This window comes from Empidonax traillii, unplaced genomic scaffold (assembly GCF_003031625.1).
Source record: "Empidonax traillii isolate 1590-97213 ecotype Southwest subspecies unplaced genomic scaffold, ASM303162v1 scaffold122:size1458747, whole genome shotgun sequence".
Classification (NCBI taxonomy): Eukaryota; Metazoa; Chordata; class Aves; order Passeriformes; family Tyrannidae; genus Empidonax; species Empidonax traillii.
In genome coordinates this window covers 466,415-489,594 of record NW_020955315.1, presented here as the reverse complement: position 1 = coordinate 489,594, position 23,180 = coordinate 466,415, and the positions used below count along the sequence as shown (strand labels likewise).

At 39.1% G+C, this 23,180-nt stretch overlaps 1 protein-coding gene across 1 annotated transcript in view; it reads left to right on the top strand.

The window, feature by feature from the left end:
* TPK1 (thiamin pyrophosphokinase 1) overlaps positions 1–23,180 on the top strand; it is a 223,895-nt gene that overhangs the window by 43,400 nt on the left and 157,315 nt on the right. The window contains exon 2 of the mRNA XM_027883260.1: positions 11,090–11,159. Coding sequence (XP_027739061.1) covers positions 11,090–11,159 — 70 coding nt within the window. The remainder of the gene's footprint in view (positions 1–11,089; positions 11,160–23,180) is intronic.

Genomic DNA, 23,180 nt, shown 5'->3' with positions numbered 1-23,180 from the left:
ATACTGTAGGCACCAAGGGCTCATGAAAGATGAAATCCAGATTAAACAGGTAAAACGTTTTTTTAATCATTTTACTAGCTCTTTGCTAGCAATACTGATTTGAACAAGGCCAAGTGCAGGAACACACTACTTTAAGTCAAAATGCTGTGTACTAATCTGAAGTCTCCAGCACATCTGGCAGATAGGGTAGCATGGGATTTGTGCAGTGATTCAGATCACATTTCAACATCCTGTCTTCTAATATTTTCTGTTCTTGATAATGAACTATTTAGTATGGACAGAGCTTGTAAATTAAATAGAATATTGATATTCTTTTTGGCCGACACTTGGCTGATTTAAAAATGGATATATTAGCTATACTAAGGACATTTTTTTTTCTCCCAGCCTTATAAACCATGTTTCTATGGAAATTTTAACAGGGTGATAATTTCCAATTTACTAGCAACATTACAATGGAACACTCATTATATTAAGATTTGCAGTTCTTTGGTTTTGTTTGTTTGTTTTTTTTCCTTGAACCATTTTAAGAACAAAGAGCAACAGATATGTATTGTATTACCAAATGAACAAGACTGTGTCTTGGGGTTTTCCTTGCTTCACAGGGAATGTGTTCTTAAAGCACACTTTCAGAATAAGCTCAAGTGTGCTAAATCTAAGGCTTTATTTATTGAATGCACGTTTCATCTACAACGGGGAAATGGTCCCAAAGAAGAGGCCAATATTTTTGGTCAATAGAGATTAAATGGTTTGGCTTATGCTCAAGGGATGGCAAAATGCTTCCATATTAGCATTATTTGAAAGGGGATATAATACAGTTAGATAGGAGGTAATTTAAAAAACAACAACAACAACAAAAAACACCAAAGAATTTGTACGTGGTTTCCATGAATTCACTTCTGAACTTCAGACTTCCATATATGCTAAAATCTAATGCCTCGTCTTCAAAATGGAAAATATGGGCCAAAATGAGAGGGAAAAGTTCTTTAATTTTTACTTTTAGGGCTATTTATCTTTGTAACACGTGGAAACTGAAGGCCTGGAGCAGTAATTCTGCAGCATTTTGATAAAAATCCCATGCAGTGTACTGATATCTTTGTAAGTGGAAATGTGACATGGACTTAGACTGGAAATTAGAATTGGCTCCTAAGAATAGTTTCTGAATAGTCCAGAAGCTTGCAGGTTTTCCTAAAACATTGAACAGCCTCAAATTAGGGGGCTGGAGTTCCCACTGAGCCTCTACTTTTCCATCTACTCTAAACCTCTCTGGCTTTATGAAGCCTTAGGGATCTGCCATAGTGCTGTTTCAGAGGTAGAGGACAAGAGCTGCTTCTACTTAATGCAAAGATCTATAAATTAATTACCTGTTTGCAGCCTTGCTATGAGGAGAGTTGTCACACAGAAGTTTATTCCCCTTGAGAACATACACTTGGATTTGTACAGTAAACTCTAGATTGCCTCCCACAAATATTTTTACTTGGAAACTTCCTCTTGAAGTTCTTTTATAGCCGTAACAAAGAGAGGTTTTGAAATCAATGCACTTGTTTCTTCGTCACTTTTATGAATTGGGAAACTACTGCTATACCATCTTCATTCGTAACTGGACTGTGTGTAGATGTTGATTTTTTTTCATGGATGACAAGTATTGATTTTACATTTGCATTATGTAAGAGAATTGAGATGAGAAATCCCATTCTGCACTCAGAATTACAGTTTCTAATCTGGTTTGTAGCTGATTCTGCCTGTCCAAATATGCTTTATTTGTGTCTTGTGGTGATTTGACATATCATTTCATCGAGATAACAAAAAAACTTTCCAAAAATTATTGTTGGTGTGATTATTTCTTTTGAAAATGTTAACTCACATATTCTATATTATTTTAAGAATTGAAAATATCCTATTTTTGGTTTTTCTACCATTTTATCAAATATTAATGAAAGAAACTTATTTGAGAAAATTATACCATACATTTGATTTTTATATCAGTATGCCAGCTTATACTAGGTGACCTTATTTCTTGACCATTGGAAAATCTAGCTAAAAGAAAGTCCCTAACAAGAATATTATTTCAATTTTAGATTTATTTTGTGTAGGAAGATGTTGGATCAAGATTAATCTTGATGCAGGTAGCTAAAACTCTTCTTCTCCTAAGAGAAGCCATACATTGTACTATCAATATATTGAATTCAGGTTCCTCCTCTGGTTTCTTGTTTGTCCCTCTTTTTGATACTTATTTCCAAACAGCTTTTAGACCAAGATTATTCTTTTGAATGTTTTAAATATTTTCTCAAGGAAGCGTCAAAGCGTGCTTGATTCATTTAGAAATTTATGCATTGCAGTATTCTAGTTGTCTTTTTAAAAACTGGAGTTTCTGACTTGTATGGGTTCTGAAATTTCCTTGGCGCACAAAAGATTTTGTTAGACTGTGATATAAAATGGTTGTGTGGAAATCTCTTCTTGGCTGCTAAGGTACAGTGTGTGTTTTAGTAGCGAGAGAATTAATGTATTTTGTGCAATTTAAAATAAGTGCATGAATAATTTTCTGATGAGTTGCCGGCTACTGCAAATCCAATTTATGCAAACAAAATTTGAAATATAAAGGCATTAGCTGAAAATATTTAATCATAGACATGAATATGAACGTATCATGCTCATTACTTTACACTTGCAGGTTGGCTTAAATTATTAATACATATTGTTGAGTGGAAGCAAAAGAGACAGTAGCACTGACTCTGGCTATGGTGAGGACTGTAGCAGGAGATTGTTTCTCCTTCTTTGCTGATTTAGCACAGCTGACCACCCTTTTCCAAATACTGCCTCCCTGCTTGTCCAGTGTCCTGCACATTCTGGGATGGGGACCAGTGATATCATGCATGCTGTCATTGCTGATGCAGTCCCAGATCAAAAGAAAAGCTTTTTTTTCCCCCCTCTTTACTATCTGATCCTTTGTGCAAATATGAATGTTTTACAGCTAATAAAGGTGGTTGGTTTTTTAGTCATCTTTTTTTCTGTATAGGAATAGAGTCAGCTTGTTATTGAAGTTTGTCTGATAACAATGCTGACCAGCAATTAAAAATTGCAGGCAGTTGGGTTATTCCATCATGTTTGTAGCTGTTTATTTTCCTTCAGTCAGAAATCAATGCTGCAGCAATGGAAATTAGGAAATAAAGAAAAAAAAAGTGTTTTTTTTACTGTTACCTAGTAGTAATAGATGTATGCTCAGGTCAAAAAGAAAAGCTGATTAGATGTTACATTATTGCCTTAGCTTTCATTTTTCAAATGAAAAGAAAAAAAAAAAAAAGGAGAAAATGAAAATAATAAACTTCTTCCTGCTTCTCCCCCCTCGTGGCATCAAGCCACGTGGCCTTGTCATGATAAGGTCACTTAGATTTTAGCTGAAATGATGACAGCACGTGCTTTGGTTTACATCTGAGCTCTCTCCTCCTGGTTTTCTCTGTGACACAACACGGGGCTGCTCCACCTGTGTAACCTGTTACTGCGACGGGTTTAAGGCAACACGGTGAGTACCAGAGCTCCCAGGTTTGACAGAATGGGAGAGGAATGACGGGAAAGAGAAGAGAAAATCATATCCTAAGTGAGACTTGTAGGAATATTAAATCTAACACCTGAGAAGAGATTACTCCAAACCCAGCAGCCTTGAGTATGAATCATTGTAATGAACTCTGCATGGAAGTGCTCCTGATGACAGTCCAGAAACTCAGTCTGGTGAAATCACAGTTGCTCTCCTGCCTCTGTCTCTGACAGCGTATTACTACTACTGTATTTACTGATACTCCGTGTTTTTTGCTTTCAATCATGTTTTTTGGTACTTAAGAATATGATTTTTAAAGGGTTGATCTGTTCTTTTTATTATTTTTTTTCCCAAAGTGAGCGTTGAGATACGAATGTTTTTAAAATTTTCTTTTAAAGTAAGATTTTGTTTTGGTGACCGTGTAGCAGTTGTTGGCTAAAATTCAGTGGTGGTTTTTGTCTGTGGGAGAAATTGTTTAGTTTTCCCCGTGTTTCATTTCTGAGTGAAGCTTTTAGAGAGACGTCGTTATCCGTGTGGCTTTGGCTCAATATTAAATCAATGCACTGAAAAAAGAATAGTGTTTCTAATTCATTCTCACCTTGGTTTCTTCCTTGTCTTCTCATATTTAATTGCTTAATGAATTCTGCCTCTGCTTGGCTGAGATCTCTATGACATTTACAGCTCAAAGCAGAGTGATTAAAGAAGCTTTATAGGAAACATATAATTACCTTAGTAGAAGTGCAGTCGTTTTCTATCTGAGATCTATAGTCCAGTCCATATGGAAGCAGACTGCCAGCTCCAGTGTTGATGATGCAGTTACTTCAAGACTACTGGGTATCCCTGTTCTTTGTGTGATGCAGATGGTTTAGAAGTTCAGGTATGAGACATCTGTAGCTGCTGTATCTTTCTTGGGTGCGCAGACAATTTAAGAATAGCGACCATTGTTTTCTTTGCAGGATCTGTAAAACTGAAACTTGTTCTGGGCTGGAAGTATGCGTGAAAAATTTTGAATTGCCAATGGCAAAAAAAAAAAAAGAGCGAAAAAAGAGGAATCTTGGGTGAAATTCCTAAGAATGGGCTCAATCCTAGGAAGTGCTGAGTAGTATTACAGAAGGCTGACTCCTCTTGCTATTGCTGATTATAGCAGCATGGATATGCACCTGTAGCAGCAGATTGGAAAGCACCTGTATATCTCTTTAATTTCATATGGAACCACAGAATATCCTCAGAGTGGGTGACATTCTTCACTGTGCTTATTTAAAGCCCCGTGCACTGCTGTAAATTTAAAATCACAGTGACGTGAGCTGCACCTTTTCAGTTTTAGCCAAGTTCAGGTGTGGTGGTGCATCCCACTCTACCATCCTCAGGCCTGCTCTGTGACCTAATAAATTCTTGATAAGATTTAACCAAACCAGCTGAGCTATTAAGTGTCCCTTGACCGACTGGGCTGTGAAGTACTCCCTGATCATACCAGGAACTCTTGCATGGTAAAGGTGGGAACAACCAGAAGCATCAGCTGCCCAACGAAGGTGGGAAACAAAGGATAAGCAATTACATTTTGTAGCTTTGCTAAACCCTTTGCCTGAATCGTAACGCAAGTGTAACGGCACCATTATTACTGCACTTCGGGAAACAAGCCCACTAGTTACCTACTTGGGTTGTTGCCAGGATGGGAACCTACTGATGACCAAAGTCAATCACCTTGTGACCCTATAAGCACCGGTCCTAAGTGAAGCCCTTTGAGTGCTCCTGGACCACAGTGGGCTGTGCCAGCCCCTCACTCTGAGTGGGACACCTCAGAGCTGGCCAGTCTCGAGTTTGCGATATTTGAAGGATCGTTGCTTACAGTGAGGCCTAGGCTGACACCCCAGCCCCACCTCCACACTTCTCGAGGTGCAGCTCTTGCCTGTTGGGAAGCACAAAGGGGTTTGATGTGAGCATTTCACTGAACTCAAGGGGAATTTTTGATAGATACCCTTTACACAAATAGAAGCAGGTGTACACATCATTTTACCTCTGTGTGTATGAATTGATTGCGGTATGAACGTTACTATCTCACATCTATAGTTATGTCATTGTTATAATTGTAGTGAACCCTATTGAATTGCTTTATAAATGTTAAAGTAGTCAATCATTAAGTACTCTTAAACCCTTTTGCGCCCTTGTCTTTGCATCTGTATTCTTTGCACCCTTACCCCCTTTTGCGCTCCTGGATTCCGCATAAATTATTTTAAATTGCTTCTTATTTGACCTTCCCTCTTTGGATGCTTTAATCTGTGTAGTAAGTAATGGAGTGAACCTTGCCATTGAACTCTCTGAAGTCATATTTTCACAAATTCATGTTAAACCCTGCCTTCACCAATCCCTGTGACCGTGTTTCTTCAAGCAACCAAACCACTCGTTTGCAACATAAGAATAGATCTATCTAAACAGTTAAAAAGCCTCTTTGCAAGGCCAGTGTCCAACTGCAAAGCAGAAAACTATTATGGACTGGTGGGTGATTCGCTGTTTTCTGGTTAGAGCTGCAGCTGACCAGAAGAGGGATGTCTGCAGTGTGCTGTACTTGATATGTAACAGCAGTTCCATACAGTCCTGATAACACAGGTGGAAATACATGGATGGGAGGGAGTAGTTTGAGATGCAGTTAGATCACCTAGCTAGCAATCTGCAGCTGTATAAAGCCATGGGTTTGCTAAATTTATTTTTGCAGTTTCTACAGGACAAAGGAGAAAACAAGAAAGTGCATAGATATAGATTATGCATTTTGTTGTCGGTAACCACTATTTATTTAAGTAATGCTGGGACAAAAATGTGTTGGCCCAACGTATCAAGCAAACCAAGCAGTTTTCTGCATACCTCCCAAATATATCATGTATGTATTACTACCAGCACTCCAAGTCATTGATTAAGCAGAATTCTCTTATGCGTAGATTATGCTGGCAGGTTAATTATGGTTACCAGGCTACTGAATCAATAAAGGAATAAAGGAAACAGATTGCATACCTAGAAGAAGTTATGTAAAATTAGAAAAGGAACAGTGGGGATATACTAAGGCAGTTTTAAGGAGAGGTGTCATAAATTTGAATTTAGGCAAAAAAAGTGGGTTGATTTCAAAATCTGTTTGAAAAAAAAAAAGAAAAATATTTTAAATGCTAATTGCAAGGAATAATAGAATAGGAATGATAATAGGACTAATAAGGTTATGCTTTTCTTCCTCAGGTATTGCTATAGTGTATAAATGTATTCCCTTTTTATACCCTCATCTTACTTAGTCTGCTAGAGTTGCATGTGTTCTGTGGACTCTTTTCCCCTGCCTGAATTTGCAGGGCTGTTGAATATGGTAATATGCTTGCTCCTTTTCTGGAAAATGCATCAGGACTAGTTAGCTTAGAGCCAAGACCTTCTTTTTTTGTGTTTGATATGTTGTTCATATCCTGTCTCACAGGGACAGGAAGTATTTGCCAAAGGGGTAAATATAAATATAATTGTTTCCATTATTTTTGTTGCATTATGATAATTTTTGTAACAAGTAATAATTAGTCCTAAAATTGGTGCTTCAGCATCAGCCACTGAAGGGAAATAGTTCACTGGTTCCTAGCAGAAGAGGCACCATTTAAAATGAAGGGCATTGCTCAGAAAAACTTAGGTTTCTTCATCCACGTTGCCTGTGAGAAACTTAGATATCACGAGCTGTTGATGTAGCTTTTCTTTGGCATAGGTAGAGATGAGGGCTATTTACTCTTGCCGTAATTTCAGACGCTACTGGACTTAACATATGCTACTCCCATTAACTTGGGAAGTAGTTATTGGCAGTGGCATTGAGGTCTCCCTTCTGTACAATGAAACTTGATTTTTCAGTTATGTCTCCATGCCCTAGTTCACTGAATGACACAGGAGTTACATCAGAGACGAATTTGACAGGTAGAAAGCGGGGTACTTTGGCAGATGGAGCTATTTCTGAGGAGTAGAGTTTAACACAGAATATTCAGATTGGAAAGGTGGTACTTTGTGGTAATGCCAAGGAGTGCAGATTCACATGCTGAGCCTGGGCTGCAGTGCACTTGCACCCTTGTCCTCTCAGCATCATCTCTTCTAATAACAAAAGCACGAAGCAGTGCCTCGGGACTCTCCAGCTGAGCTGGGTGTCTAAGAGCATGGGCTTCCTCTGCTTCTAATTGTGCTGATTAGGAAAGCTATTGCTCCCAGGTGTGTATCATAATGTCTTTTCTGGGGGTGTTGGCCCTCCCGACCCATCAGAGCTCAGTGAGCTCTGACGATGATTCCTTAGTGTGTCTCAGCTCACGCAGGCAGGGTTAACTAAAAGCCTTTAGACAATGTCTTTGGTGACTTAGTTCTTTCTGACATCACAAAAGCTAGAGAGTACTTCAATGGCACCTGGCAAATTTGAGGGGTCTCCAATAATGGGATGGTAACCTTTGAGCCAGAAGAGAAGGTAAGTGCAAGACCCTCTGTGTTCTGACTGACCATTTCGCTCTACAAGCCCCACCATCCACTTTGGTCTCCCTGGAAGAAAACATGATTTTGATCCATGTGTGAACATTACCACCTCATCCCTCTGTGTCACTTTCTACTTTTTCTTTCTTTTTTTTTTTTTTTTTTTTTTCCCATCTATTTAATTGTAAACATATTGGAAGAAGGTATCTCTGTTTTCAGGATTCCAAGCCAAGCAAAACAAAGCCCAGATCTTGTTCAGGTCCTTCAGCTTCTGCTGAAATAATTAATGAGTTTTCGTATGAGCTGTTGCAAAGTGCCTGGAGACTGCTAGATTTGCCTACACGGTTTCTGTGGTGCACCTTGGCCACGTAGTTGTTTCTTAAGCAATTTTACCTCTAATATAAAAAGCACTGTGTAAAATCAGTTCCTGTTATCTTTTCATAGAGAATCTCCATCCAGACTTTAAGCTCAGAATTGCCATCTCCTTAAATGCTTTCAGATAATAATGATACAAGTTCTTCCAGCTAATATAAATCATTACCTTTTATAAAACAAAGCTTTATTAATAGCTGTGGAAATATTGTGATTTACTGGCCTCCAGCCAATCTGTTAATTACCTGCTAGTTCCTTAATGCACCTGGGGCTTTGGTTGATTCCAGTGTAAGTTATTAACTTGCTGGTAAAGGATAAGCACCTCATAAATAGTTTCTCTAAATAACTATACAGTGCTGCAGAAGTTTAATTTTGTTTTTTTCTTATAAATAAGAAAGTATATACGGGGGGGAAGGGGGGCAGCTTTAAATTGCATAAGGCAACTCTTGATTTGAGATATCAAATTGTAGCCACATATCCATGTGAACTACATACAAGTGTCACAGACCTGTTACTTGGGTGCCTTCATGTTTTGGGGAGAATTTCAGTAGTTCTACGTGTGCCAGACTGATTGAAGACTGGTTTGTTTTATAATGCTTTGGGTTTTTTTGGCATGTTGTTTTAAAATAGTAAGATCAGATGAAAAGATCTTAGGCCATTGAGAGAATTTGCAATAGTTAAAGACAGTCTGGCTGTCTTAAAGTAATTGAGACATATAATAGACTCTTTAATATCTTTTTCTGTATCTCATCCCATCTTTTTTCTTTTTTTTTTCTTCAGAAGTTGTAAGCCAGTTGTTTTTTTTTTTTTTTAAATGTGGGATAATAAATGTAAAATGCACTGTTCTCAGAAGGAAAAGGCTGGGACTGTCCATGGCCCAGGAAGCATCTTTTAGGCAGCTTATGTACCTGAAGTTAGAAAATAATTTTTCTGCAGGCCTCTTACAGTTTTGGTTATAAAGAGTGTCTCAACTGATTAATTGCTTTTGTAGCTCACGGGGAGGGAAGAGATTCTGTAATTGCCTAGGTCCCAGGCCTTGCTTAGATGCCTTCTATCGGCTAACTAAGCTGATGGACAGGATAGCTAATTCAAGGACAGGTATTACAGACTTTTCTTGCAATGGGCCATTAATATATTCTGTGTGAGCTCCCTGTGGTGAACTGGTAGGTTCTGTGCTGCCCCGTTTCCTTCCTTTTTTTTTTTTTTCCAAAATGCCTCAGCCAAGGTCACATGATAATGCATGGTGGATATACCCATACAGAACATTCTCTGTGTTTTTGGAGTTCAGCAGCCACATAAGAAAGAAGGACTTGAGAGCAGATATAGAGGAGAACTTTGCCGTTCCTGTTTGTATAGGCTGGCTAAGTTGATGGCTAAGCTAGGGGGAGGGTTGGATTGCCCACCTAATGTACACCAAAAGGAAAGATAATAGGTTTGTAACACTGCTGAGAGGTGGCTCTGACTGAGAAATAAACACCAAAGGAAAGTGGCTTTAGCTGAAAATTGGATTCTCAGCAGCAAGAAGTACCTGATGTGATTGTTTGTACCTTTTCCCCCAAGACTTTGACAGGCTGTTCCTTTTCTTTGTCTCTCCTCTTTTTCCATTTTTCCTCCCCCAGCTGCTCCCCCCATCCCAGCCCTGTGACTTTCAGCCCTCTCAGGACTAGCAGTCAGTCTCTCCTTGCCTGAAAGGAGCACTCTGCTCTACTGTGGAAGCGACAGCTCCTTTTATCTTGTGCGCTGCAGTTATCTGGCTTGTGCATCTCAGAGCAAAACTGATAAAGACTGCTTAGAAAAGATGGTCATTTTTAATCCCTAATAGCTTATCAGATTTTTAAAATCTCTAAAGAGCTGCGTGTTAGTTAAATGAAGATTAATGGGGATGCTTATGAATAAAATATACCAATTTATGTTTGATTTTGTAATAATAGTGTTATACTTGCCTCTTTTCTCTGTCTTAAGTCTCTATAAACAAAGGGATCATAAGAGAAAACCATGTCTGTGCGTGCTTAAATCAACTGGAATTAGTGGCACACGCCCTTTGAGGTCCCTAAGTTAGGTGGAAGCACTGAAAATTATTGTGGTTTTGTGTCAGGATAGTTCAAGATTCTAAAGCCAGGACTAACCTACCTACTTTATATCAGATGATTCAAACAGTCTGTGGAACAATATAGAAACTGTAACAGAGTAACCATTTTTGTGCCGTAGCGTGGAGGGAAAAAAAAGAGGAAAAGGGTATTGTCATGATTAACTCTTGGTTACGGTGGGTTTTTTTGCCCCAGTTGTTGTGCAGGTGGTTATAGAGCCACCTTTGGGAACTTTCTGCCTGGGTGAGGAGGTAGTTGGGTTTCCAGTGCAAGTTCCCACTTTGTGACAAGTACGTGTCCATAGACAGAGGATGGGTCCTTTCAGGTTTTGAATACTTGCCCCTCATGTAGTTTAAGCTGGTTGGGCAGTAGGTTAGGATAGATAGAAATAAGCTCTTTGCAAGTACAGTGGCATAGACAGATGAAGAGTGGCCCTAGTCTGATAAAAACAGTTCAAATTCCTGTTTAGAGAAACAGGAAGCAGTCATGTGTAGGAAGCTAAAAGCCATATGAGATCTCAAGTTTATTCCCCATGCAGCCATGAACAATTGAGTTTATACAACATTGTCAGTAATGAGGTAGCTGGTTGTGGGTTTGTTTTTTTTTATAATGCAAATGCACTGATGTTCTCCTTCTTCACTTGCAGCTGCCCTGAGAGCTTGTGCTGATGGAGGTGCCAATCGTCTCTACCACATCACAGAAGGGAGCCAGGAAAGGTATGTTAGCAATACACTTGAAGTCATTGAAGTCATCTTCTCAGTGAAAGTAAAATATGGAGGAATAGGATCTGTTCAGTTACTGAAGTACTTGCCTGCTCAGTGCGTGGTACTCCAATAAACTGTGGCAGAGAGTATAATATTTTCTCCACAATATCTTTAATTTTTATTCCCAGCCACAATTTTTAAAAACACAGGTAACCTGAAATACCGTTTTCCCTGTAAGCCCACTGGTCTTTTTTTCTCTTGAGAGATCTGCTCTCAGTCTGTCTTATTTTATGCATCCATCAGAGTTAGGCCTCTGAAAAAAATTGCTGAAATTGCTGTGCCCCTAGCAAAGGTTGCCTAGAGGAACATCTGATGCCTGTCATCATGAGCTGAAACAAAGTGTGTCCTCATAATTTTTCCCGTGAGGCCTTAGAGGAAATGTGCTTCCTTTGTCAAGTGAGATGGGTAATAAAATAGGAAGTCTTCTTTTTGAATTATTTCTCAATTAGCATCAAGGCATGATAAGTGACCAAAGGAAAGTGCAGAGGTTATCTATGAATGTATATACGAGGTGAGGAAATATGACTGAAAGAATATATTCTGGTTTTCTGCAATGGCATTTAAAATTGTAAAATATCACAGTTTGTGCCCCAGAATTGTTGAGCTGGTGTTGTGATGCAAAATACTGCATTCAAGTGCTTTCTTATTTTTTGTAGTGGAACCGTGTAATGCTGTGTAAACTTAACTTACTAAGGGTTCTTTGTGCTTGCCTTTAGGATTTTCAGTTGTTTTGAGCAAGAATTCATAAATAAGTAGTTTCATAAAAGCAAATAAATTGATAGAACTGACTCTTGGGGCAAAGGAATGAGACAGGCATTTGGTAGAACCTACAAATTTATGAACAGTTTTGTTCATACAGCAAAATCTGACACGGAGTTTGCTTTTCATGCCATGACAAGTGTATGACAGAGACCAGGGGAAGCTTGGTTTCCTCCTCTCCTTCAGAGTAAAGCCCAGAGCTGGGGAGGAAGACTCCAGTCTAAAAGTAAAAATTATCTAAAAAATTTCTTTCTTTGTCACCTGTGAAAAGTCTGGCTGGAGTTCTACTACTGCTAAAACAGAGACTAGAGTCTGGCAAGCACTACTGTCGTAGAATATTTCTTCTGTAACCTTCTATTTCTCCTTTTCTAGTAGTCGCTCACAGAGCCATGCACGACTCAACAGGGGCCTGTTTGAATTCAAGACTGACTTGCAGCAAACAGTTCTCTTTGATAGTGGTGATGCTCTCCAAAGAACAACATTTTAGAGCTTTCACTTTACCTTCCCCTGTAACCCATTCATCTCTTCTGCACACCTTTGTGTTTGTATTAAATAAATATAATTCAGGGGAAAATGGATTATTATACCTTGACTGAGTAGTTCTTTCAGTCTTACCTACTTGGCCCTTGGAGTATTCTTTTCCTCTTTGTTCTCATCTTAATTGCTTCGGGTAGGTATATTTTACCTTCAGACTGGTTCTTCTGAAACAAAAAACAAAAGACCTGCCTAATTTGGATTTTTTTTTCCTTAAAGAAATCATTCTGCTGGAAAGAATATCCATTTACTTCTCTGAAGTATTTTCCTTTAAACTCCCTGTCCAGTGTTATTAAAGAGCTGTCTGCTCAGACTCTCCTGACATGCTAATCATTTTTTAATGCTTTCTTAACCTTCTGTTTAAAACTCTACTTTATTCTAATTGTGTTTTATCAAGCCCTAAAAAGCTATAGTCCTTGAATTTTAGATATAAATAAAGAATTTGATTGATATTTTCAGCTTGATTCTCAATGATACTAAAGTGTACGAAGAACCCTTTGGAATGGGAATAGATGATAACATTGTGGGAAAGGAACAGCTTGCAATAGGGGAGTGTTGCACAAGTGTCTTCCTTTGGAGATAAGTTCATATTACAGAATCACAGAATGGGTTCCTCATACTGCCTGTGTTGGTGTTCAGGCATTTACAGAGGTATTTGATTGTGTCAATATCCCAGCAGGAGTGCAAAGGGACACCCCGAAGTCCTGTCCTGGGGTTACATCTTTGGATGCTTGTGCCTGATTGAGGTATTCCTTCTTAAACGTCCTTGTGGTACTTGAGTCATCACTTATCTCTGTCACACCTTATCTCTGTCAAGCCTGGCTATGTCTCCATCCCCCTTCAAATCTAATTTAAAGCTCTCTCAACGAGCCCTGCTAACCCCTGAGCTAAGATCCTCTTACCCTTTCGAGGCAGGTGGACCCTGTTTGTTTCCTGCAGGCTCAGTGTCATATAAACTGACACATGATCAAAAAACCCAAATTACTGCTGCTAACACCAGTCTTGAACCCAAATCTTCATCTGCATAATTTTGCTGTTTCTTACCCCAGCATTCCCTGCAACTGGCAGGACAGAAAAGAGCACAACTGGTACTGCAGATCCATTGACTAGTTGTCCCAATACCCTGAGGTCCCTCTTACATTTCCACAGCCTTCTTGTCAGGATTTCATTGGTGTCCACTTGAAAAGCCGGTAGCAGATAATAATCAGTAGGCCATATCAGGGTGGGAAATTTCTTGGTGATGTGTCTTATTGTGTCTTATCCAGGTCCAGGGAGGCAACAACCAACCCTAGCGGTTGGCTTCGATTGGCAGTGAAACAGCTGTTGCTATTTTGAAGGGTCCATTTCCAAATCCTAGAAAAATATAGAGCTAGAAATTACCTCAAGAGTTCCATCCTACTTTCCCTCTGCTTTAAGGTGAAGACAAAGCTATCTCTTCCATTCCTGGTGCATAACTAAGTTGGCTGTTTCTTAAAAATCTTCAAGTGAGAGCTTGTATCTGCCCCCCTGACCCTACATCCAGCTTACTCTGCTTTGGGCTAAAATGTGCCCAGCTTGTTTGGTCTTTCTATTGGTCATCTTTTCTTATTGCCCTTATTGGACTCTCTTCAGTTAGTTCTAAAAGTGCCGGGGCTGAAGCCAGGCAAGATGCTCTACAGGAGGCTTATTCCGTGCGAACAGTCCTTTAACTTGCTTCTCATTAAGTTGGCCTTTGCTGTTGAATGAAAAGCAGTAAAGGTTGATTCAAGACCCTCCTCCCCTGCCTCCATCTGTTTCCTGTTTTTTACACTGATGTTTTAACTTGCTTCTATGCTCAGTTGGTTCATCTATTCCCATCAAGCAAAGGAAGTTCTCACCTTCCTCTCTGTCGCGCTGCACAGCCTGGCTTAGCAATGAGACTTAGGGTGATGGGATTACCATATATAAGATGTTTTGTGTCTTCATCTGTGCTTGTGGTGTCATTTTTATGACCTTTGGTTGGTTTTCCCATACATTTCTGTAAAAACTAGCTCAACAAATCTGAATTGCAGTTGTTTTTGTTTAAAAACAAACCAATCCAGGAAAACCTTCATAAGTACTAACAAGGACAAACCATGTTAAAACAGATGCCTTGTAGAGCAGGAGGGATAGGAAGAGTAACCAAAAGGGCAGGATAACTTTCCCTTAGAGAGGTTTATCCTTGGGAGCTATCAGTGTTGGGGTCAGGAAAAAGGCAAGACTGAAAAAGGAGAGAATCCTGTCGCTTATCTCTCTCTGACTCTACAGCCCAGGAAGGTTATTTTCCTTATTTCCACCTGTGTGAGGTTTATTTGTTCACATCAGTTCCAACTTAAAAATAAGGATTATTGCAAAATTGTTCTTGATTGCTGAACATTTGCAGCTAATCAGAGTTAAAGGTGAGTTACTAATCTTTATGGGTTTTTTTTGCTCTGCCTCATTCTGTCTGCCTTGCCTATCCTATTGTGTATTTTCTTGAAGCACTATGAAACATTGTTATCCCCTTCAGAGTTAGGCTTATCTGTACCACACTGCAGCAACTTCTTTCTCAAGACTTTCTGATTAAATCTTAAGGCATCAGTGCCCCTGGGTGTCACTGGCTTTGGGGTATATGAAGATGAAAATGCATTGAAAACTGTCATCGTATCGGCACCTTTACAAACAATCGTTAATACTTGTGTCTTGGATGCTGTTTTCCAGAGAGATGTCACATCCATCCTCTGCTCAGATTTTGCAGTGTTAAGAGCGTCAGGTTAAAGAGGGGGGCAGTGAGCTCTTTAAGAAGGAGGGATAATCCTGTCATGACAAATACTGTCTTTCTAGGGTTCTGTTTAGTATTTCAGTATTTCAGACTTTCTATATGACACAAGTCGGCTTGCCTACAGCCACTGAGAACATCACTTTCACTACCCTTCCAGGTTTTTTCTGTGAACTCCATAAAATATAAGAGCAGAAGTGAAAATGGAAAATGGTAGCATTTGCTACATGTTAAACATATATGAGATGAACTCAAAGGTTGAAATTTTAACAGTAAGTTTAACTTCTGAATAGGAAGACTAAGCTAGTGTAACTTTGTAACTTCCATGAGGAGAAAGTAGTCATACAGTAGCTTACGTGAAAGGTGGAAAGATAACTCGTAGTGGAGTTTGTCTGTATGCTTGGATGGCTTCATGAGTGCATTTCAGCAACTAGCGAGGGTTAGTAGTGCACTGGATACTTCACTTGGCTATTTATAATTTACACCACGTTTGACTTACCTGAGAATCAGTGTCTCCGTTTTCAAGATAATAAAAAACCAAAAACTGAACAAAACAAAACCAAAAAAGCCTATCTACCAACCAACCAACCAACCAAACAAACAAAAACCACCAAGGAAAAAAACACCAGCCTGGCAACACCTAGCAAAGCCCATCTGTAAAATGAGATCTTCAGTCTTGTTTCCTGAATAACCTTCCACTCATGGAAAAATGGGTCCCTAAGAGGATTATTAGAGTGAGAAATTCATATATACTTCGCTGTGTTCCATATTGGATTAGAAATGGGGTACTTATGAAGGTAATTAGCCATTGATGTAGCTTAATGTAGAGTTGAGAGGAATTCTTTGCTTGAACTCTTCAGATTAAACTGGGTATTGTTTTTAAGCTGTCTTATATTCAGGCAAAATTTAGGACACTGATGCAGAAAACACTGAACGAGATTTTTCGGAGTATAGAGTTGTATTAGAAGAGTACGATGGTCTTTTCTTGAAAATCTATTAATTGTATATGAGGACGTGAGATAGTTATACATGTGAAGTTTGTGCTTTATTTGTGTTGATATAAGGATATGTTTCAGTAATGTTTTAAAAAAATATTTAGCCTCTGAAACTGTGAGGTCAAAGCTAGCACCTTTGCTGCTTAGCGATGAAGGATTCTTTGAACTGAGGGATTACAGTCCAAAAGCCAGGCAAGTTGAAAGCTCAAGCAGTGCTTTATTTGTCAAATGGCTTAAGAAGATCTTTTTCATCAGACATCTTTGCCTGACCTGAAAACTATAGCAGCGTTTAAAGGTCAGAATTAGGAGCTTGAGTTTATCCTAATAAATTATGCAGGAGTGTTCAGAAAAAAAACATCCCTATCCACAGCTTCCCACTTTAGGGAAAAAAAAAAAATCTTTTAAAAAATGTTTAAATCTTTAGAAAACAATCAGGTCCTAATTTTGTTTCCAGTTTGCTCAAAGTCATCCAGTGAGTTACGAAATCATCTCAGATTCTCAGTCATCTTTAAGATGCAGGCAAATAGTTCTTAAGAAGGGCTAAAATGCTGTCCTCGTTGACGTGATCTCATCCAAATTTCTGATATTTCTTTGTTAAAAGATGAACCTATCAAAGAGCCAGGTATCATTCCTCATGAGATCAGTATTTAATAAGGAATAGTAGGTGGAAGCAGACTTTATCTCCATGAGCACTCTAGGGATTTGCATGCTGTGGCATAAATCCACAGATTTTCTTTCTCTTTTCACATACCATTCAAAGGTGGCATTAGAACCCTGTTGTTTCAGCCACATCAACAAACATTAAATGGGAGACACTGCTTTTCTGCAGTTATTCTAGTCTTGTTAAGGACTAGAGGGTAAGGACCAGGCCAAAAGCCTGGGGAGATGGAGTGATGAGCAGATACAAAACAGATGGACAGTTCATCTTTACAAACCAGGTGTCTTGGCTGCCAGTGAGGAACTTTGCCCATAAACCTGCACTATCCTAGTAAGAGCACCATAAGCCAACTTTAAATTGCCAACCAGGAAAACAAAGGGTCGTAATTTCTCCAGAAAAAAAGTTCTAGCAAAAAAACCCCAGGGAATAAAGAGGCTGAGGAAAGGAAAATATAGGGACACTTTCAATTAATCCCAAGTCTTTCAATCAGAGAGTTTGTACTGCTTCAGCTTCTTCTTCAAATAGCTGTATCTGTGCCCCTAGCCTACTGTAAGCAGAGGAATGTCATTGCCATCTGGGTGATTTCTGGCTTTATGGCATGGTAAAAATCATTTATGGCCACCCCAATGCTAGAAGTTAGGACTTTGCAGTGATAAAATATCCGTGCATTGAGTCACATCTGGAACAAGCAGCTTGGAAAGGACTCCTGAGCTGGCCAAAGAGTGCTCAGCACTTTACAGTGGTTTGGTTTGTTGTGCCTAAGGAGCACTTCTCCAGATCCTGGAAAAGCTGGCTCTGTGTGTGGCGTTAGGGTGAAATGTATGCCTTTGCTTCTTTTGCATCCCTGGATATCAATAGAAATTCGGGATTAAGCAGTCAATACTTGCTTTTAGGCAGCAATGCTTTTTACGGGTGTTTGGGGCAGGCTGAGGGGTGAGAGTTTTCCTGTGCTTGGAACAAAGGGAAACTGCAAAGTTCTTATGAGCCTCAAAGCAGGCTGCAATAGTACTTGTCCTTTAAAATTTAAAATACGAAATTTTTTATTTAACGTGGCAAGAATAATCTTAGAGGTGAAAGAAGCTCTGTTAAGACTGAGGAGAATGCCAAGAGCAGTGTTCAATCAGGAACACAGAAATCCATGTGCTATCAATGCTTTTAAATGAATGTTTGTTAATAAATGACATTGAAGCTGACTAATCTGCGCACTGATGCACTTCAGAGATTTAGGGAGGGATTACTACTGCTATAGCACCCGTTTTTTGGTTGTCTTCTTCTAGTAGCCTAGAAAATTCCAGGGAAGAGCAGGTATAGTCCCTTCCAGGTGACTTCAAATCACAGAATATTACATAATTAATGGGACTGAACACAAAAAATACCCATAGATAAATTATGCAGATTAGTTTTTGCTGTCTCTAAAATGCTCTTTCGGTAAACTTATTAGTGATTGTTGAAGCATAAACATATTCTGGGTGTTTATTGCTTGGTTTTCTTTCCTGTTCTCTTTCTTCAGTACACTCTGCTCTCTTTTTATGAATATGCGAAAGCCAGAAGTTCTGACTTTTAACAATTTGCATTCAAATGGGCACCATTATTTTGAGAACAGATGATTGTATACTTCAAATCTGTTAAAATTTAGTGTTAGTGAAGCCAGAAGCTTGCAAATGGGGGGGACTTTATGCGTTGTAGAATATAACGAGAAGTAAAACTTTAGAATCTAAATCCATTCATCTTTAACCTATTTTTCCTAGTTATTCTGCTAAGATTTGTTTTTAAATGTAATCGTATTCCAAGGGTGTTTCCATTTTAGAAATGTACTCTTTCAGCTTTTCATTTCAAAATGTTTTGTGCCACTGTTGTTTTCACAGGAAATGCTATCAAGAACAAGGAACTCTGTTCTCAGATTGTGACCGAGGCTGCCTATTACAATTGATAAATGAGAATATTTAATAAATTCACTGTTTAGGGTCAAGAGATGTTTTTCTCTTGACAAGGACAAACCATAGAGCAAAAACTGCAGAACCAGTTGCAAAGCCATCTATAAGAAGGGCTAAGCATCAATTAATCATTGGTTGATTGAAAGTTGGACTTGGTAAGGTTGCCAGGCAGCTCTACAAATTCCATAATTTAAGACATGAGGGTTATCCTTGTTAAAAATTTAGAGCCCTGAGAGGTCACAGAACAAGTTTTTTTTCTGCTACCAGAAATAATTTGCTCAAGCATGTAGATAATGTGGTACCTCCAAAGCTGCTCTTAGATATGTTTGTATTCAGAGAAACTCAAATCTTCTCCTTCAACTTACAGTTCATACAAAAATCACACTCCTGGGTGTGCACACTCCTCTGCAACCACCATACTACCTGCCTTATTAGTTGGGCTTTATTTTTGCAAAATTGGAGAGAAAAGTCATGTAAAGTCTAGGTTGTATTAAAAAATAATTAAAAAGAGAGAGAGAGAGAAATAATTTGCTGTCTCTGTCTTGCATGCAGGCTTTTTTAAAAAAAAACGTTTAGTCAGTATATCTGAAAACCATAGCGAATGTCAATTATAGAGAAACGTAGAGAATTCTGATTTTTAGAGCAAGGGAAGAAAGATCTGTTTTGGATAACAAGTGAAAAGACATCAGGCATTAATATTAAAAGACAGTTAAAAGGCATTTGGAAATGATAGAAGCTGTATGGGAATATCTTGCCTATTGATGCCAAATAACTGAGCAGGATGTCTGATCGTATGGCAGGTAGATTGGACCCAAGATTACTGAGTGTCTTAAAATAAATGGAAATGCAGAAACGCCCACTGGGATTGTCTCATGATAATTCTTTACCTGTGTGGGACATTCCATACAAGCAAGTCCAGAGCCTCTTTGCAGACTGGTTTTGGTGTCTCTGCAGAAGCCTGGATCAGTATCAGCACATCATTCATCTCTGGCTCATTAACTCAACTATGAAATAGGGAGTGTTTTGGATAAAAGATGCACTAAGGCAGTAAGATGGCTTCTGATACCAGAGTGAGCATGTTCTGTATGCTGTGGGCAATGCCTTTACTTGCAAATATTTTCCATTTTGCTTATCTTTTTGTAAGCACTTGTGTACATATCAGCACCTCAAGAACAGATTAGCACTGCAAAGGATATGACTGGAAGAGTGAACTTTAGAGAGATGAGAGAAGAGAGCAGTAGATAAAGGCTTCAGAATGCCACCAAAATACCTGTATGTTGTGAGACAGTCTGATCATGAACACATTCAGAATAAGCATACGTCTGTCCTGCAATAGCTCTTTTTGGCTCAAATAGGGGCATATGCACATAATCTTATAAAGAAAGTACTGGAACAGGCTAAGGAAGAGAAGCATTCAAGTAAGAAGCTCAAAGCTTTTATTGGCTGGGGAGCAATGTCCTTGTTTATTTCTCTGAATAGCAATGGGTATCAAACTGACTGCAAACTAAGAAGGGTCAGACAGATAATACTGGAGAATGAATACAGCTGAACATGGCTGAAATTTATATTTCGTTCTAGAAAGAGAGAAAACAACCCAAGACTGACCAGTGACTATCTCTGTCACTGTACTCTATCACTCTCCATGGCCATGCAACGTGGAGATCCTGCTAGAAATTAGTTTGTGGATTTCTTCAGGATTTTGAAATGCAGGTGGTGAATGAGGGGAACTGAGATTCCACGTAAGCTTGTTAAAGCTTTTAACAGAAGCTAAAAGCTGCGTTTTGGTTTTTTTTTCTTTTTAGTGTTACTTAGGGATTTTTTTCTTTATTGTCACAACATGGAAACGTGTGAGGCCTGTGCTTTTTTGTGCGCCTTTTGTACAAGTTCAGGATCTTCTGTTGACTTAGCTGTGTAAATATTGTTTGGGCATCTGTTACTCTGATTCCAGCACTGGCAATAGTTGGAAATTACTACTGCTTATTGTATTTGGAATAACTTTGCAATGCCTACACAGTGATCAAAATATTTAGAATAGTAGCAGTAACACCAGGAACGAAATTCATCCTGTAGCAATACATTATTTTTGGACTACTAGCTCTTGAGGGATATCCCACCTACACAAACTGCTTGACTCTTAAACTCTCTGCCTTTCCCTGGTGGTTAAGAAACTGCAGCTGGAACAAGTTTCTTTCTTTTGAAATTAAGCTGAGTGGGCAATTGGAAGTACTTGCATCGCGTGACTGAATGTGTAGATAAGATGTTTTGGATCAGACAGAGTACACGTGTGCATGCAGTTTGCTCTTTATTTCCTTCAGTTTGTTTTTCAGTGTTTTGATCTCCATGTAAAAGGTGTCTGGCATATTAAAAAAAAATAATAGAAGCAATAAATAATCATGTAACTGTTCCCCTTCATTTACTCATTATAAGTGTTGTGCATGAGTAGGAGTGATTGTCTAAGTGAAAACAATATTAGGGATTTGCAGCTTGAGACTGGATTAACCCATTAGTGTGGCAAGACCTAATAGGATGCCAGTAAAGAAGATTGATAAGGATCAGTGGGTTAGAAAAGGTATATTTTTAGAGTGCTTGGTGCACAAAACAGTGACACAGGGGGTAGCAGTGGCAGCACCTTTGGACTTCCCCTTTTTCTTCAGCATAAAAGAGAGACTGATATGTGGGTGTAGCTCAAAATAGTTAGTATGAGGCTAGTAGGATTTTTAGGTTGCCTTTTGTTCTTTGGTGGTTTTTTTAAGCACAAGAATGGGTAGTAGAGCGGTTAATTGATTGATTGATTGATTGATTGTTTCTGCAATTGGTGTGTCCAGTGACCTTGTTCAGAGTGCTGGGCATCCAGCTGTGGGCCAGAGAGCAGGGCCTTTGGTTGTCATCCCCTCTGTGCGGTAATGAAGTCACTCTGCGAGGGCTTGGAATCGTGGAGTCTTTACGTGCTGATGCAACAGAACTCTGAATACCTCAGTTTCTTTGTCAGCCGGGTTTTTGCCTTGGTCTTTGGAGGGTCTAAACAGGTTAGGCATGGACGTAATCTAAAAAAGGCAAAAATTTGAGGGGAAGAAAAGGTGGGAACAGAATGAAACTGGTTTTGATACTAAAGCTGAAAAGGAGAAAAGTCTCTTGAATAAACCTAGCTAAGAACTCCAGTGGAGCAACTGTTATTCTGTATCAAGAAAGAAAGAAAGAAAGAAAGAAAGGCTTTATGGCAGTAAAGACAAAAATGTTCTATTCCTCTGCAATTTCCAGCAGTAGCTGTGGGAGGATTGGTGTTTTCTAATTCTATAAGCTGCACCAGGCATGTTAAATAGTGGTGACAGACCAGATTGGAATCTTGCACATGAAGATATTTTGAGTGGTGAAAGACAGACTGTCCCAAAAAGACACCTGAAAAAGAGTCAGTAAAGAATTCAGTGCCTTTGTTTTATTGCTAAAACATCATCTGTGAGGTTTGACAGCAGATACCTGTAATTAAGGAAGTGACAGATGTGTATGTCAATATCTCTGCTTTCTAATGCTTTCAATTGCAGGAAGAAAGCAAGCTGTGCATAAGGTGATTTTGGGATGGTTTGTACAGGATAGCATCCTGTGAGGAGATTGATGGGGTTTTTAGCTCTCAGAGGGAATTCTCAGGATGGTGAAGAATCCATTTTGAAGAGTTAACACTGCTAGCAAGTGAGTTACTGAGCCAGTGCCCACTCTGCAAGCACCAGTCGGCTCTGATTGGCATCGAGGGGCCAACATTGATCCGTCGTTCGAAGCTTTGCAACAAAGCAGTGAAAGTGACTGCGTGAGCTGTGGTTCTGCCTCTCGTCTTGTCAAAAGGTTACTGCTCTCCGATTTCCTTTCAGAGTCAAAGTGTTTCAGAGTGAACAGCAATTTCTGACGAAGGCAGGAGCTGGAACTGTGCTACACTGTTCTTTGGCTTGGTGGGATACTTAAGCTTTTGCTGGCTTAAACAAATAGGAATTTAATGGTCAAATCCCTCCTCATTTCCTTAGTGCCTCTTCTCTGTCCCACAGTGAAAGTAATAGGGAAGAGCATTCATAATCATGTTTACTGTAATGAGCCTCTCCTCTAGGGAAACTCTTGTGGCATCTTTTAATGTTAATTTAGTATTGATTTATGATTCTAATTGATATGCTCTTGCTCTTGTTCATTAAGTGACCACATGCAGGGTTCTTGTATTTTGTGTGTTCCCTGTAAAAACCTGTGCACTTCATTAAATCTCAGCATTAAAGGAAGTGTTTCCAGGCAGAGCAATGTTCTAACAGCACGTTGCAAGTGCGCAGGAGGGTCCCAAGGTCACAAACTCCTTTCAGAGGTTAA